Genomic DNA, 18,689 nt, shown 5'->3' with positions numbered 1-18,689 from the left:
CACATCCAGTATCAACTGTTTCTGTGTCAAGGAATATAATTTTAAGAGGTTTTCAGGTGAGAATGTACTTGTTTATAGTTTAAATAAATAAACGTCTATATGAAAATTTGCGTCGACGTTGTGGACATGGTAGCTCCGGATCCTAAGCGACCGTTCAGCACTCATGAACCCACCGAGAGCATCTCATCTCAGCCAGATTTTCTCTTCTTCTCTGATGTCTTTATAATGGTTAAACATGAGATATAATTCGTTTTGGGTAAATCTAACAGGCAGTCTTTGGTCTCACTAATCGATTATTTGTTCCAGTTTTGGCAAAATCTCATCATGTTTAGGCTATGTAAATTCAATGATTATATCAGAGTGCTGTCTTTATACATTTGACAGAATTGCCTAGCGACTTTTATGATAGCTGTTGTTGTTTACTAAATATACTTATTCAAAAAATAATATTTTATATAAATAATAGTAGTATTTAAAAGTGTTTAGTATTAAGAAACTGTGTTAGTGATGATTTTTATTACATTAATTGTTTCGCCATTAGATGGCGACAAGAGACTTTTACAAGGCAGCAGTAAAGACTTTTATACTGAAAAATAAACACTTTAGAAACGGAAGTTATTTTTAGTTTCAATAACAGCTTGGCATAGCTAACAAATGCACTGAGCAGAGCTGTTATCAGAAATCACTGTTAACAGATGATGTTAAGGGTATTAACAGTACGACAAAGATTTACTCAGCGGACATTCAATATATCGTTTGATCATGAATATGAAAAATTAATGCTATATCAGATGCAGGTAATCACGATCGCTCAGTCAATCTCTCTCTCATAATACTGTACTAAATGTAATAAATTGAGTTTTTTTAAAAAGTAATACAATGTTACTATCATTAAGATTATTTTTTGCCTAGCAAACCATTCTTGCCTTAGCTGATAGCAACCTCTATTGAGGCAAAGTCGTGAGGTTTTTGTTGCACATTTCTACCATAGTTTTTGCACATCCTATTCGTTAAAAACACTATCCGCATCAACTGACCATATGCACAAATTACTTCCTTGTTTAGACAAGCCGGCTAAGTCATTTCCGGTCAACTGTACTGTGCCGTAATATGAGCGTACTTTCTTTGTTTTCTCTACATAAACCATTCACAATAGAAGAAAAGTGTTGCTTGTCTAAGAGGACCAAACGTCCATGTATACCGTTTCAAGAATTACAAATGCTAGTTTAAAGAGTAAATCGGCTAAATATGCGCGAGTCATTGCTATGATTGACAGTAATAACCGGACCAAACATCTGACAAGCTATGTCCAAAACAGAGCTTAAATGATTCAGACTAAATTCAGAGTAACAAAACTACAGCAGTAACACGTTTGTGTTGGTTAAATATAGGCTATTAAATAGATTTTACAGTTCAAGATAAAACTTAAAAGATGTAGTTATTAAATTATATAAAATATTTCAAATTTCTATCGATTCATATTGAGTGCATTATTTAATTCTTATACCATCAATATTTAACGTATTTGTAGTGAACTATATTCTACTAAATAACTAATACTAAATAAGTATTTAAATAATTCACCCTTATAGGCTGTTTGTGTCTGAGCTTCTGACTTTCTGCACTTGGTATACTATATACTTAAGGGCGGTAAAAGTACTACAATTTATTATACTAGTAATTTTATAATAAATCGAAAAGCAAGACGACTTGAAAAATATAGGGAGTTTAAACGGCAGCTGCATAATAATTAATCCTCTGCTGCCATCTTTTGGTTATATGGGTGATTCCATTTTAGCCTAAAAAAGACGTTGTTTACGTGAAAGTCATTTGTTCCGATGCCGTTTTTATGAATGAAAAGTAAGTCCTTGAAGTAAATTTTATTTCACAGATGTAAAGTTAGAAAATAATAAAGGCTTTACAATATTGCAAGATTTTAAAAATATGTTCATGACTTTGAAGGCAAGTTAGTGATTATCAAGAATACAATTAAGATGTCCTTGAAGTATCGCTAGCTAGCTACAGTAACATTAGCCTAAACACGTTATGATAGTGTTTAGCTGTCAGCATTTAAATGTACAACTATGCAGATACGGAGAGTACGGGATTGCCAGGCTCCGCATTTAAATTATATGTTGTATAATATGAAACTGAATGTTCATGCCGCTAACATTGTTTATAATGTTGCAATTATAATTGCATATAATTAGATGAGTCTTAAGAGTGTCCACCTAATATATACTGTAGACTAGCACATATAAAATGAGCTTCAGCAGAAGTTTATGAGCTGGCTTATTTTTATGCGGAAGTTCTAACAAAGTCCTTTTAAGACAAGTCATGTCACTCGGCGGCCATCTTTGAAACGCTACTCGGGCAGGCAAGTGCAGCTCCTATCTGTTTGAATGGGGAAACATCAAATTCTCCAAAACCGTTCACCAAGATGACGATTAAATTTCATATTTGAAATCTCCAAAGAAATCCAACAATAACTGCCTCATAAATATAGTTCCTTGCGCTTTAATAGCGTTAAAAAAAACGCTTATTTTCCCAGCTAGACCCAGTGCGCATGCGCAGTACTGAACGCACGTCTTAGAGCGCCGACTGTTTCTATAGCAACCGGACTTCTAACGGCAGCTGCAGTGACGCGCTGACTTTACCAATCAACGATTGGCTCTTTCACTAAGAAGGCGGAGCGTCGCGGCCATGATGACCGTTGCATTTTTTCCCATTCAAAACTACACAAGTGACATGTCTTTGGTATTCTATAGTCTTTGGTTCTAAAGAATGCTCCGTGCATAAGGTCATGTGAACATATAATGTTTTTTTTTGTGCACGTGTGTCATTCCAAAATTCACATAAAAAAAGGTGTATGGCAACCACTGATCTATAATAGAGAACATTATATAGATCAGTGATGGCAACACAGCTAGTGACTGAATACAGCACACACACACACACACACACACACACACACACATGTAGTGTATCCTTATTTTATGGGGACATTCCGTAATTGTTTTTATACTGTACAAACCGTAGGCTTAAAAACGGAATTTACTCTATGACGCTGAATGCCACGGATTCGTCGATATTTGATGAATAAATTAAAAGTTGCTCTGTCACTTAATTAAAATCAGAATAGTGACTTCTGTCTGTGAATACTGCAACGCAAAAAGACGGTTTAAATATGAATCCTGCATATTCCGTTTGCCTCTGTAGGATATGTATGAATTGCGGTCCAGTAATTTTCGGCCTTTGCATATGAAGACATGAAGACATAAACTCAACCCCCAGAGCTGCGGTGAGTGTTACCTCATGGTAATTTTACCATTTCATTTGAGCAAACTTGCATTTTATCATACTGTATACATAGAAACTTCACGGCAACCTGTCAAAATAAAAGTATGGTTTAACACGTAACAGAAATATATTAGTCTTGTACTACTTTTGAACAGTTATAACGTGTGTTTATATATTCCTATTTCTGGCAAATTTAAATAAAACAAGCGATAAAAGCAATTATTATTAACCCTTGTGCATTGTTCAAATTCTCTACCCTTTCGTTATGTTCGTGGATGAAAACATCCATTAAATTAAACTGCTGTAAAAATGTATCGGATAAATATTTTTTTCAATTTTTTTTTCAATTTTTTTTTTTTTTGCATCTTGATCAAAACTACTAAATGTATTGAAAAAATTCTGGATTTTGACTCTTTAATTGACCAGTTCATAAATGATGAAATGATGAAAACATTTTTTTGATTGCAAATCCATGACACCATATAATGATGAATTCTTGATTGTTTGTGTTTTTCCCTGTTGGGAAGAGGAGTATAACAGCATATTATAGTGTGCGTGTGTGAGAGTGTGTGAGTGTGAGAGAGTGAGTCCCTAAGAGCTTAAGAATTTTTTTTAAATGAATATTTTTACCATTTTTATTCCATGTTCGTTTGCCAAACAATAAAGGGGTTCATTTTCATTTGATTAAAAATAATATGTTTAATGCATTCATTATTATGAGAAAAATTAAAACAAAAAAAGATTGTAGGGCCCTATTGTTCAAAATGTTGAAATTGAAAGTTTTGGACTTATTTTTTCCTATTGAAATAAATGTTTTTGTTATTACACAAAGTACCTAAAAAAGTACCTTTGGCTACCAGCACCATGTATTGCAGTTCGACAGATCAAGCACAAGATAGTTACTGATACTGACACAAAAAGTGTTACTTTCATCCCTGGTCTCCCCTACTTCAGCAAATCAATTAAACAACTAGTTAAAAAAAATCTGTTTTCTAGTAAAAAATTTCCCTCAACTCACTTAAATAGAATGTCAGCTGTTGTTTTCTTCTTCTTTTTCCTTTCTTTGCATAGGGTTTGTCATGCTTTATCAAGCACATTATTTTAAAAAAGGTTTTCAAAACAAGATTCAACATGTTAAGTGGCAGTGGGATGGGCTAGAGACTGAAAAAGCAAAACAGACTTCTTTGAAAGAAAATGATGCATTTTACTCCTCTATGCTTTATTAAGAGTGGGGGTGTAGCTCACACTTTCTCTTGTATAATCTTTCTTGCATAACCAAACACTATTTCAGGTTTTGTGGTCTCAGGTTCTTGCATTTTGAAGTACATGGTGAAGGCCTTTTTCATCCAACCGACTTGAAACTGGATTAAGAAGGTAAGAATGAACAAAAATGAGGTATATTATATCTGATTTAACATAATTAAGATTTTAGGATACTTTTTTTAACTGACAACTTAAGGTTCCAAGTCGTAATTGTAAGCCCGCAGGTGGTCAAAACTTAAGTTTATTTATTAAAAAAAAAAAAAAAAAAAAAAGAAGATATGTAGGTTTATGGCTAAGAAAGTAATTTCTGTTGCTGAAAAAAATGTTTCTTTACTTTATTTTGAATTTTTTTTTTTTTTTTTTTTTTTTCACATTTTACCTAAGGGCAAACCCAGAAATATGAAGAGACGTCTGCTGATTTATTTGCTTTTACAAGGTATTAAATCTTTTTTTTCTTTTTTTCTCTCCTTCTTCATACATTTGATAAGGGTGTGCAACATTACAATCTATCATCTAATTTTTTGTCTTGCTTTTCTTTTCTTTTTCTTTTTTCCAATTATCTGACCACTGCAGCAATTCAGTGTAGGTTTAGTGTCTTTATGGATTTTGCTGTCTTTTCTTGTTCTGCTTCTTGATAATTTTACAAAATTAGGCCATTCATTTGTAGAGCTTTTATTCTTAACGGCAAATTAATTTCAATTTAAAGTGGCTAGTGCAAATATAGCAAATATCTCCCATGCTGCAACAGGGAGTGTAATTGAATGTGTCAAGTGAGCTCTCCAATTCATTTATTTTCGAATCAATATCACTGATTTTATGTGGGCAACACCCTCTGAATGTACAGTATGAAGCGATATTACCGTGTATGACAAACAAGTCTGTATCCATCCAAGCAAAAATGCATGCAAAAACATCACATAGTTTACTTACTTTGTATGATGCTGAAACACAAATATTTCTGAGGAACTGCAGAGTGAAAGGCCAATGTTCTTTCAAAGTGTTTGTTAATAAGATATTTATATTTCTTTAAACTATGATGACTTGTTTCTAAAAATGTTTTATAGATTTTCAATTAATTATGTTATTGAATAAAAGAATATGTTAATGGATCTATTTTTGAAAAACTACCACTTAATTTTCTTAAACTTTTCCCCACAGGTGTTCTGCTGTATGATGCTTTGGCGTGGTCTGTGAATATGCCAAGTGAAATTTATGGCACCAAAGGCTCCTGTCTGGTTATACCATGTTCTTTCTACTACTCATCATACCCACCCGAAAACCCACGTAGAGTTGTGTGGTATCAGTGGGCCTCTAGTGGTTATCCTTTAGTTTATGATCCATGGTATCCAAATGATGTCATTGATGCGTTCAGATGGAAAACTAAATTATATGGTGACCCATCAAGAGGGGATTGCAGTCTGCTGATCAAAAACCTGGATTTGTCCTATAGTGGAGAGAGATTATACGCATGGATTGACCCTGAAAATGTTGGCTGGCGTACCTTTGAATTTTATAAAGTCACCTCTACAGTATTTGTTGGAAGTATGTAATTATTCTTTATATTCTCTACTGTAATATCTGTGATTGTCTTAACGAAGTGAAATATTGTGTGGTCAGTAACAATAGACACAATCAAATGCTTCTCCCAAATTGATTTTCTCCTAACAAGTTTATTTAAACATTTCAAAATATAGTCAAGACAGTTTGCCAGATTTATTTTTTATTTTTTAAACATTTAATGAAATTAGAAGTTTAAGTTTTAAAGCTATATAAGACAAAACGTCTTAGACACTTTCTGGTTGTCAAACTTTGTGAAATATGTTTTATTTGACACAATATAAGAGGAACTGACTCCATACATCTACAGCGGTTGTCAAAATGAGGTAAAAAAAAATGGTTGTAGATCAGTTATTTCTATCATAGAGATCTGATCTCATCATCATCCAGTCTGTCTGGAATGACATGAAGAAACAGATCAAACCGAGACAGACTAGATCCAGAAGGACTGTGGCAATGTCTCCAAAATGCTTTAAGAGACCCTACCTGCAAAGCTACCTGAAAAACTATAAGCAAGTGCACCTTTACACAAGTGCCTGCTTTTACCAGTACTGTTGCTTTGCAGGTAGGTTTCTTGAAGCATCTTGGAGATGTTGCCACAGTCTGGATTTATTCTGTCTCAGTTTGTCCTGTTTCTTCTTGTCATTCCAGACAGCCAGGATGATGATGATGATGATGATGAAATCAGATCTCTGTGTGAAGCACTGACTCCTTGACAAAAATCTCTCTGGATTATAACAATTAATGGCAAAATGAATGTTTGGAAATGTTAAATGATTTTTTCTTACTGACAGCAAAAACATTGAAATAACTGACATGAATACTAGTGTTCTAATAATTTTGGCCACCACTTTATGAAAACTTTATGAAGACTAGTTAATAAAAAATAAATAAATAAGTAAAATAAAAATAGAAGAGTGAAGTTAGTTCTGAAATAATTTGTTTGAAGGTGCCTGTTGGTTTAGTATGTAATGCAATGAAATTCTAAAATGTCTAAGTGTCTAAATACTTAAATATTTTTACAAAAAGCATATTATGTACAAATTATAATGTTTCCGTCCATTATAGGAAGTCCTCAGCAGCCCAGCATCAGTATTTCTGGAGGTGAAAGGACAGGTGACAGCATCAGAGTAGAATGTTCAACTTCCCACTCATGTCCATACAGCAAACCAAGCATTAGTCTGTATGGTATAGAAGGATCTGACCACATCTGGGATCAGTCTTTTAATAATGGCCGGTGGAAAACCACTCTGACACGCACAGGTGTGGTAAAGGCAGAACACTTGACAATTATGTGTGTAATAACACATTATGGTGGCAAAACAGTGACAGCTACAAAGCACAAAAGTGCACAATGTGAGTAAACACATACATGAATGGCTTTGTGCGCTATTAGCTGTATGTTCACTTTAAATAATCGGTATCTTCCGATCATTCGTTTTTTAATTTAATATTGAAAACAGAAAAATGGTTTATGCTTTATTTTAAGTTTACGTTCAGGGCTAGAAAATGAATAAACTAAACTGAAAAAATGAATAAAATGAATCATCTAAAATTGATACTGATAGTACATGTAATGTGATTAATGTTTTAAACAAAACATTTTAAATACAGAAATTTGAAAGGAATTACAGAAAATGATACTTGGAATATAAAAGGATTATTGCTAGTAGGTGGCGGTAAGTCATCGTGTTTATGAAGGAGATATCCAACCGATTCATTCAAAACTCTGATTCATAGTCGCATGGCTTTGCCACACAGCCTTTGATATGTCAGCTCAATAAAAGAGACAATGTGCCAAAGATGCGGGTAGCTGTGGGTGAATACATTAATATTTAGACTAATAACTTGTAATTCTTCCCTATAGGCTCTGCCCCGGTACGGCTAATACATATTAGTCTCGTTGTTTGATGAAAAAGTGATCAAATATAGTTGCAATCGATGCGTTAAGAATGAATACAACTGTAGAAGCATGATTTTTGCTATGCGACATTGCGGAAGAACTAATGACTGACTACAATGTTTGGTTGATCAATCGTGCAGAAAGGGGTGTTTTATTCCCGCCCACATGCAGAGACTGGAAATTCAAGTCGTTTATTCATTTTCTAGCCTTGAATGTAAAAATGGAAAATCAAGCAAAATTCTTTTTTTTTTTCTTTTTTTTTTTTATATTGAATTAAAAAACGAATGATCGGAAGATACCCTGATTTTAAATGTCACATTGAGACCTATTACAATATTTCAATTCAATTTCAGGTGTTCCTCAACAAATATTGATTGAGCCTAAACTGCCAGATGTCACAGTGGGCATTGCAAAGAAATTCACTTGTAGTGTCCACCATTTCTGCCAGAAAGAGCCAACCATCACATGGAACTATAAGAACATGCAGGTGACAAAGAAGGAAAAAACTTTTTCTGGTTTAAATTGGATCAGCTATTCCAACATTGACTTTATGGCTGCAAAAGAAGATAATGGAAAGCAGTTGATATGTGCTGCAAAATATTCTGGAAGAGACGTTCAAACTTATGTTGTTTTACATGCACAACGTGAGTCATTTGTTATTATCATGTTTAATGTGTGTGATTTCTCGTTGAGTATCTTCACCAGTTTCTTTCTTTTTTCTGTATACATTATACTTTATAAAATTTGAAAGTCCTATTGACACTTTCTAAGAATGTTTACCATTCAAAATAGGTTATTTTACTTTAAAAAAATTTTGTTTATTCTACCACTCAGCCATTAAATATTCTCCAACTGTTGTATCACAGGTATACTGCTGTATGATGCTTTGGGATGGGAAGTGAGTATGCCGAAAGACATTCACGGTCTCAAAGGTTCCTGTCTGGTTATACCATGTTCTTTCAGATATAAATCAAACCCTCCCAAAAACCCACGTAGGGTTGTGTGGTATCAGCGAGACTCTAAAGGTTCACCTTTAGTTTATGATCCATTGAATCCAAACAACGTTGATGAGAAATTTAGAGGAAAAACTGATTTATATGGAGAATCAGATTGGGATTGCAGTCTGTTGATCAAAAACCTGAAACCGTCTCACAATGGAAAGAAATTATACACAAGGATTGACCCTGAAAATATTGCATGGCAAAACTTTATAATTGATGATGCTACCTCTACAGTTCTTGTTGATGGTATGTAAATGTTCTTAGAATAATATGGCTCCTCTGTAATATCTATGATTTTGTAGCTGTAGTAGAATATTATGTGGCCAGTAACAATAGACACAATAAATATTCCCAAGTAAAATCTTCCGAACTGAGTTCTTTCTAACCTGTTTATTCGTTTGAATAGCATTTAAAAATAAAGAGAAGGCCATTTGCCCCAAATAGTATATTTATACATGTCTTTGAATTATATATATATATATTAAATAATGTACTAATTCTAATGTTTCTGTCAATTAAAGTTAATCCACAGCTGCCCAGCATCAGCATTTATGGAGGTGAAAAAACAGGTGAAACCATCACAGTAGAATGTTCAGCTTTCCACACGTGTCCATACAGCAAACCAACCATTACTCTGAACGGAATAGAAGGATCTGATGAAATCAGGGATGAGTCTATACAAGACGGCCTGTGGAAGATCACTCTGACACGCACAGGTGTCGTAAAGGCAGAAAGCATGACTATTCAGTGTTCAGTAACATATTATGGTGGCATAACAGTGACAGCTACAAAAGAAAAAAGTGCAGAATGTGAGTAAACACAAACATGAACTGCTTTGTGTGCTATTAACTATAGGTTCACTTTAAACATCGCATTGAGACCTATTACAAGATTTCAATTCAATTTCAGGTGTTCATCAAAAAATAATGATTGAGCCTGAACTGCCAGATGTCATAGCAGGCATCACAAAGAAATTTACTTGTAGTGTGTACCATTCCTGTCAGAAAGAGCCAATCATCACATGGAACTATAAGAACATGCAGGTCACAACGGAGGAAAAAACACTTTCTGGTTTAAATTGGATCAGCTATTCCAACATTGACTTTATGGCTGCAAAAGAAGATAATGGGAAGAAGTTGATATGCACTGCAACATTTTCTGGAGGAAAAATTACAACTTATGTTGTTTTACATGTACAACGTGAGTCATTTGTTATTATCATGTTTAATATGTGTGATTTTCTTTGTTTCTATAGGTATTGTGTCTAGTTTTTCTTTTCTTTCTTTTTTTTTTTTTTTCTTTTTTTGGTAAACTTTAAACTTAAAGAAATACTTCTAGAGTGTGGCCCAGGCAGCCATGCCTTTAAACCAACTCAAAAAAATCGGAACAAAATTAGAGCGTAACCCATATCATACAGTATTTAAAAACCATTCTAATAAGGGGGCTAGCCTAAGAGTGCCTCGACAAAACCTAGGTAGCAGATGCTCAAGTGGTATCGGCAATGATACCTACAGTAAGTGGAGCCCAAGGAGAGTGGGGTTTTAGACCAACTCAAGAATGGGAACATTTCCTTGAGCCACCCGCAAGCGGAGGACATTGCGACATTAGTCTTCTGTGCCCGTCTTTGTTCCTCAGAACGAGATATGGGCCAGGACCCCCATGCTGTTCGAGTTCGGACCTGGACCTTCGAGGAATGATGGTTTTAAAAGCTGCTGAGTTCGTCTTCACCTCCCTGAACTTCTTGACCACCGTCCCGACGGAGGCACCGAAAAGCTTGGAAGGCGAAACTGGCGCATCGAGAAGAAAGCTGCTCTCTTTCTTCCTGATGCCAGGTTCACCCATAGATGTCTCTCCTTGACCACCATGGCCCCCATGGCCCTCACCCATGTGGGTGGCGGCCTACTTAGTGGCGACGCAGTTCAACCATTTGTCAGGGAAAAGGCCCTGACCTTTATCCTTCAGCAGGTCAGCCTGATAGGCTTGAAGCACTGCCACAGTGTGCAACGCACCCACAGCCTGACGCGCTGCTGTGTACGCCTTGCTATTTAAGCAAGATGTTACCTGAAGGGGCATAGATGGCAAGGAGGGAGACTTGAGAAAAGATGTCTTGGCCATAGAGAGATAGCTAGCCAGCATCTTTTCTACATGGGGCATCTTCTAACAGATGTACTCATGCATTCCCTCAATATTTGCATAGTTAGCCTGTTGGAAACGATGGATATGGGAAGAAAACAGCTTTTCCATACCTTCTTGATCTCAGTATGGGGATTGGGAAGAAATGGAAGACTCGCTGGAGCTGGGAGGTTATGGTCGGAAAGATAGCGCTTATCGAGAGGACCCCACCTTTCTAGCCTGCTTCCACGTCAAGTCAAGCCTCGCCGTGGCACAGACCTTAACCTTTAACTGCTCCTCGTATGCAGTGCAGGAGGATTGGGAAGACTCAACCTCAGCTTCTTCGTCCTCCTCAGACATCTCTTGCTCTTCCTGAACACAGAGCACTAGCTCCTGGATCTGATGATGTCAGGGAAACTACATCATCATCAGTGACAGCTGGTGCTAAAAAAATGTAGGGGGCGCAAACAAACTAAATTAAACTGTTAATGCAGGCAGCAGGACTGAAGCATGAAACAAAAGACAGAATCAGTGAATTTTAGTTTGGGTGTATTATCAGTAAAGTAATTATTAAACATTTTTAATCATTCAACAAAATATTACCCATTTATATTAATGTGATTCAGAGATGAAGGCCATAATACTGTAGTAAAGAGAGCATGGTTCCTTTAGGAGTATTCACTGTGTTTATTCTGTTTCTATTCCTATTGGCTGTTTAGTTACGTTATTTGCGGAGTTATGTGGTACGAAAACTCCTGTTTAGTTCATTAGAGAGGTTGCTCGCATGCTCATCGCACGGTCGGAAAAGCTGCCGTTCTGTGCCGGAGCAAGAGCACCAAATAGCGGAATAGTGTGACATCTAAGGACATGTAAGCTGGTTTGTATGTCACTTGCACTGTTGTGACTAGATTGTGAATGTACGTTGTTTAAAACGTTAAGTAAACACTATACGGAAAAGACGATCCTCTTGTCGTGCCTCATTCCCACGCATCCACGTAGGCCAACGCAAAGCGAAACTAACCGCACGCACGACAACTGGTGTCAGAAGCGGGGATTTCATCTGGAAATTTCAACTACACGTCAGAACGAGAGAAAAGTCGGATATTGTCGAAACAATTTATTTGACAGAAGTGGATAAGCGGCAGCCAAGTTGTTAGCGATCTTCCAGGACAAGACGCAAGCAGACTGGCGTCACCGCGCCGATGAGAACTGCGTTGACTCAACTACAAAGTGAATTGTCAGAGATAAGAGACTTGAATGCACCACAAGAACATTTGTAAAGTTTACTGAAAAAAAAAACAAAGTAAAAAAAAAAAAAGAAAAGAAAAAAGATTTAAAAGAAGAAAAAAAAAATACAAAAAAAAAAAAAAACAAAGTAAAAAAAAGATATAAAAAAAGAAAAGAAAAAAAAAAGATTTACAAGAAACAAAAAAAGTAAAAAAAAAAAAAAAAAAAAAAAAAGAACAGGAAAAAATATTACAAAAAAAAAAAAAAAAAGGAATGAAAGAAAGTACATAAATTACAACATGTCCCAAGAAGAATCGTGTAATGGAGCTATGGCAGAAGCCCCTGATTCCAACCAACCCCCAGACTGGCTTAAGACAATGCTCGAAAACCAAAATAAGAATAATGAGCAACTGCAAATGATGATGGCTCCATTATTGACTCATATTACAAGTTGTACACAAGCCCCACAGACATCAATGTTCACTGCACCAAAGGGCGACACACGTGAGAGCTCTCAGCCTGTTGTTAGAGAAAGGAGGGTGCCTTATTCCGATCCATCCTTCTTTCAGGACAATACTGAAAGGTCACGCAACGTCACAGACGGGCCATTTGCTGCTGAGCTAGAAGTAATACAACAGAGAGCACGTACTTCAGGTCCGTCCAGAGCTACCCTTTCCATGGAGACTGGCACAAGACAACGAAACACTGAGCGTGGCTTCCATCCAGTTCCACATACTTATGTAGTCGAACAAAGATCTAGTACTCCTTATCACCAAGTCCAGCCATTTGCTGGAGAAGGTCCCAAGGCAAAGCTAGCTGTTTTTGATGGTAGCGGAGACTGGGAATCGTTTCTGTTACCATTTGAGCGACAGGCTAGGAAGTATGGTTGGAGTGGAGACTACAGAGTGGACTGTTTGTATGACTGCCTGAGGGGGTCGGCTATTAAGTATGTCTGTTCACTTCCTGAACATATCCGTGAGGATTACATCCTTCTTAAAGAGCAGCTAACTCAACGTTTTGGTCAGCGTGACCCCCCAACCACAATCAGAAGGAAACTAGGAGAACTCCGCCAGCTCAAGGAGTCTGCAGCTGAGTTTGCTGAGGAGGTGCAACGCTTAGTCACCTTGGCCTACCCTGGCGTGGAGCTCGATCTGCAAGACCAACTTGCTACAGACTTCTTCCTCAAGGGACTTCGCAACCAAAAAGTTGCTTATGAAGTAATGAACAAGGATCCCCATTCATTAGTTGAGGCTCAAAGACTAGTGGAGGCCCATGAGCACAATTATCGAGCCACTGTAGGCCGTGATATTGATGCAAAGAGCAGAGCCAGACGTATTTCCTGGGCAGATGACGAGGAACTGCCCATTGATTCTTCTGCAGTTGCACGCAGAGTTCCAAGTCCGAGCTATGCTACTGCTGATCAAGTAGCTGCCCTCTCACAGAAGACTGCATTCCTAACAGAGCAAGTAGAAAAGATTAGTAAGAGCTATGTGTCTGCTGACCAGTTTAATCTCCTGATGCAAAAGATGGAACAGCTGCAATCAAAGCTGGATATCCTTACAGCTAGGGAGCCGAGAAAGCTGGAGGAAGTAAATCAGGAACGGAGGCGAGGGCGGTCTCCAACACAAGATAGCACACCACGAACAAGAACCTACTCGCCAAGCCCCAATCGTGCTGGAGCAGGTTTGTGCTATCACTGTGGTGAAGAAGGGCATTTCCGAAGAGAATGTGTCAGGCTGTCAACTCCGCCACTCAACCCTAGTCAAACTAACAAAGATCATAACCACAGTACCACTTCAAAAGGTCTAGAACGCTGGAGAAGCCAGTCTCCCACACCACAAGTGGGGCGTGCAAAAAGCAGAGGCCCAAGCTTGCTTATTGATGTGACTGTAAACTGCATTCCAACACAAGCTGTTGTAGACACGGGAGCTGAAGCGACAGTTATCTCAGAGACTTTGTACCGGCAGTTTCCCCTCAGTAAGCAGACAGCTACAACACAGACATGTCTCCATAATGCAGAAGAAGGGAAGGACATGAATGCTAAAGCTGGACTAAAAGTTAAATTTCAAATTGGCACCTGGAGCACAGAATGGGAAGTCTTTGTGGCTCCGATACGTGACCCTGTCCTATTGGGGCTCGATTTTTTGCAGGCTGCAAATGTAACCATCCATACTAGTGGCAGAGTGTTCATTGCAGAAGAATTGGTTCCTGCTAAGGTTGTTGGTGGTGATGGAACAAATTATCACGTTGCTCGAGTGGTTCTAGAGACAGACGCAATGTTACCACCAGAAAGTGAGTGTCTAGTCTGGGGTGAAGTTGACAATCCGAAGCCTGGTGTCTGCGCTGTTCTGGAACCCTACCTGATCACAGAAACTGTGGCCTCAGGGAGTGTTGTCACAACTATGGAGAGTCGAGTGATTGTGAGGCTTTGCAATTTTTCCAGCAACAAAACCACCTTACCAAAAGGGGCCTGTCTTGGTCTCTTGGTAGAAACATATCCAGATGAGGGCCTGATGGATTACAAACAGCAGGATAAAGACTGTGGTAACACTCGAGAGCAAAGTGATGACACACATCTTTCAGAACTGAGGAGACTGACAACTGCAACAGACCTACCTGAGCATCTCCAAGCCCTTTATGCGAGTTCGAGTGGAACCTTAAGTGATGCACAGCAACAGCGACTTATTGAGCTCCTGCTGTCATATAGATTTCTCTTTGCTGTTTCAGATTTGGACCTTGGCCTCTTAACAGCTGTCACACACAGGATAAATACTGGAGCTGCTGGGCCTGTACGCCAGCCAGTCAGACGGACTCCCCTTGGATTTCAAGAGGAAGAGGAGAGGCATCTCAATGCTATGCTGGAAGCAGGAGTCGTAACACCTTCTGCCTCGGAGTGGGCGTCACCCGTGGTGTTAGTTCGTAAAAAGGATGGAGGCGTTCGCTGGTGTGTCGACTATCGGCGCCTCAACAGCTTGACAGCCAAGGATGCTTATCCTCTTCCCAAAATTGAGGAATGCCTTGATGTCCTTGGTGGAGCTTGTGTCTTCTCTACCTTAGACCTTCAGTCTGGCTACTGGCAAATTGCGGTAGATGAAATGGACAGAACAAAGACTGCCTTCATTACTCGCTATGGCCTTTATGAGTACACACGTATGCCCTTTGGCCTGTGCAACGCTCCAAGCACTTTTCAAAGAGCAATGGAGCTTGTTCTTCGAGGACTTCAGTGGGAAACGCTCTTGATTTACTTGGATGACATCATCATCCTGGGCAAAGGGGTCGATGAGAGCCTTGATCGACTTGAAACAGTCTTTCAGCGCCTTTTCAGCTATGGATTAAAGCTAAAGCCATCCAAGTGTCACCTGCTTTAAGAAGAGGTCCTTTTCCTGGGTCATGTGGTCAGTGGCGAAGGTATACGACCAAATCCATCTTTGATTAGTGATGTGGAAGCTTGGAACCCCCCCACGAGTGTACATGAGCTGAAGGCCTTTCTTGGACTGTGTAATTACTACAGGAAGTTTGTTCCAGCATTTTCTGAGATGGCCAGTCCTCTTAACGAACTCCTAAAAAAAGAAGTAACATTCTTGTGGACCGAGGAGCACCAAAATGCTTTCACACAGCTCAAAGAAAAATTAACTTCTGCACCTGTGCTTGGATATCCTTTAGCGGAAGGAAAATACATCCTGGACACTGATGCCTCAAATCACAGTATTGGTGCAGTGTTGGCACAACTTCAGTGGGGAGAGGAGAGAGTTATCACTTATGCAAGCACCCACCTCACCCCGGCTCAGAGGAGATACTGTGTAACAAGACGGGAGTTGCTAGCTGTTGTTTTATACACCCGCCAGTTTCGACACTACCTGCTTGGCAGGAAGTTCCTTCTACGTACTGATCACAACAGTCTTACTTGGTTGTTCCGGTTCAAGCATCCAGAGGGACAGCTTGCTCGCTGGCTGGAAGAGCTCTGTCAGTACGATTTTGACATTGAGCACAGAGCGGGGAAACATCATTCAAATGCTGATGCAATGTCAAGATGTGGTGGGGAGCTCTCCAATATGTGCAACTGTTATCAGGCAGGGATGAGCGTTTCAAATCTGCCATGTGGTGGCTGTAAACATTGCAAAAAACTGCACGACCACTGGGAGAGATTTGAAGAAGATGTGGATGATGTGGTTCCACTTGCAGTAAGAAGCATTGAGTGTGCAACAGAGGAACACATTATAGACAACCCTGGTGATGGTGATGAGAACAGTGCAGCAGCAGAGTTGTTTGAGAGCCCACATGTGAACTGGCTGGAAGCTTTCTCAAAAGTTAAGCTAGCACAAGAGCAGAGAGCTGATCCTGACCTCTCCATCCTGCATGAGTGGAAACAGACGGGAATCCTTCCAACAAAAGAGGATGTTGCATTGAAGAGTCCAGCGGTAAGAAAATACTGGCTGTGTTGGCCACAAGTAGTACTCGATCAAGGTGTCCTCTTTTATCGTTGGGAAAGGCCTGGAGGACTCAGTCCCTCCCTACTGTTGCTTGTGCCTGCCTCAATGCAAACAGAAGTGTTACAAGCCTGCCATAACCCACCGCAATCTGGCCATTTGGGTGAAGGAAAGACTTTAGAGCGACTCCGTCAAAGTTTCCACTGGTATGGCATGGCTGGAGATGTACACTTGTACATACGGAGGTGCAAACTCTGCAATGCCTGCAAAGTTGCAGGACCGAACAAGAGGGCCAAGCTTCAAAAGTACCAAGCAGGGGCGCCAATGGATCGGATCCATATTGATATATTGGGCCCATTTCCTGTGTCCAGTTCAGGAAACAAGTACGTTCTAATCATAATGGACCAGTTTACTCGATGGGTAGAAGCCTTTCCTGTGCCAGACCAAGGGGCAGAAACTACGGCTAAGACACTCGTCTATGAGTTTGTCTCCAGGTTTGGAGCACCACTTGAACTGCACACAGATCAGGGTCGAAATTTTGAAAGTTCTTTGTTCAGAAATGTTTGTAGTCTGTTGCAGATCACAAAAACGAGGACGACCCCATACCATCCTGCCTCCAATGGGCAAGTTGAGAGGTTCAATCGAACGCTCCTTCAGATGATTCGATGCTATGTAAACCAGAATCAGAAAAACTGGGATGAGCATCTTCCTCTTCTTACATCAGCGTACCGTAGCTCCCAACATGCAGTTACTGGATTCACACCAAATAGGCTCATGCTTGGAAGGGAAGTTTACCAACCTCAGGATTTATGGTCCGGCATAGCAGAGCAGAAGACAGACAGTTTGGAAGTGCCAGATTTTCTGTACAACTTGGAAAAAGGGTTAAGAGATGCACATGATGTTGCCAGGGAACACCTCCAGACAGCCCAACAACGACAAAAGAAGATCTATGATCTCAGGGCTCAGGAGAGGAAGTATGTTGTTGGAGATCTGGTGTATATGCGGGACAGTACTAAAAAAAAAGGACAGAGTCCAAAACTCCAGTCACCTTGGAAAGGTCCTTTTGTGATATCTGCCTGCTGTGGCCCGGTACTTTATGAGGTTCAGGGGTTACGACAAAAGAAAATTATGCATCATGATCGTCTCAAGCCCTATGACTGTGACGTGATTCCAGCAAGGGTTAGACGTCAAAGGAGTGAAATTCTGCAAAAGAGCAAGGATACCCCTGACAACCCCAGTATTCCAGAATCTCTGCATGAGTCAGATACACCGGCATCCCAGGCTAGCAGTGAAACTGAATCAATTTCTTCTGACCTTGAACCCCAGGAGAATCAGGACAAGGAGAGAAAGCGACAGCCAGCAGCTCGTCGACGCAGGAAAGAAAGAAGAGGACTTGGATTGATGTCAGACATAGGAGAACAAGAGATGGTCAAGAGAACACAAAAGGGAAGAGAAATACGGAAGCCAGCAAGATACAACCCTTAGTGTTTCATTATTGCTTTACACTGTTTATAAGTACAGTTTCTTCGTTCTTGGTAACTGTTTGATTATTACTGCTTGCTTTGTACTGAAGGGACTCAGTACTGTTAAAGGGGGGGGATAGTGTAGTAAAGAGAGCATGGTTCCTTTAGGAGTATTCACTGTGTTTATTCTGTTTCTATTCCTATTGGCTGTTTAGTTACGTTATTTGCGGAGTTATGTGGTACGAAAACTCCTGTTTAGTTCATTAGAGAGGTTGCTCGCATGCTCATCGCACGGTCGGAAAAGCTGCCGTTCTGTGCCGGAGCAAGAGCACCAAATAGCGGAATAGTGTGACATCTAAGGACATGTAAGCTGGTTTGTATGTCACTTGCACTGTTGTGACTAGATTGTGAATGTACGTTGTTTAAAACGTTAAGT

The 18,689-nt window shown here is 39.2% G+C and overlaps 1 protein-coding gene across 1 annotated transcript; it reads left to right on the top strand.

Moving 5' to 3' along the window:
* Positions 1 to 4,962: 4,962 nt before the first annotated feature.
* LOC141285317 (sialoadhesin-like) lies at positions 4,963 to 10,721 on the top strand. The gene is made up of 6 exons (XM_073818342.1): positions 4,963 to 4,999; positions 5,722 to 6,105; positions 7,189 to 7,476; positions 8,377 to 8,667; positions 9,934 to 10,224; positions 10,660 to 10,721. The coding sequence occupies exons 1-6, from the start codon at positions 4,963 to 4,965 to the stop codon at positions 10,719 to 10,721; spliced, it is 1,353 nt and encodes a 450-aa protein (XP_073674443.1).
* The last annotated feature ends 7,968 nt before the right edge of the window (positions 10,722 to 18,689 follow it).

The sequence above is a fragment of the Garra rufa genome, chromosome 14 (assembly GCF_049309525.1).
Source record: "Garra rufa chromosome 14, GarRuf1.0, whole genome shotgun sequence".
NCBI classification, from domain to species: domain Eukaryota; kingdom Metazoa; phylum Chordata; class Actinopteri; order Cypriniformes; family Cyprinidae; genus Garra; species Garra rufa.
This window is presented reverse-complemented; position numbering and strand designations above follow the sequence as displayed.

Coding starts and splice junctions, on each gene's coding strand:
- LOC141285317 (XM_073818342.1), top strand. CDS start 4,963: ATGAAGAGACGTCTGCTGATTTATTTGCTTTTACAAG. Junction 7,477..8,376: donor AAAGCACAAAAGTGCACAAT/GTGAGTAAACAC, acceptor ATTCAATTTCAG/GTGTTCCTCAACAAATATTG. Junction 8,668..9,933: donor TGTTGTTTTACATGCACAAC/GTGAGTCATTTG, acceptor ATTCAATTTCAG/GTGTTCATCAAAAAATAATG.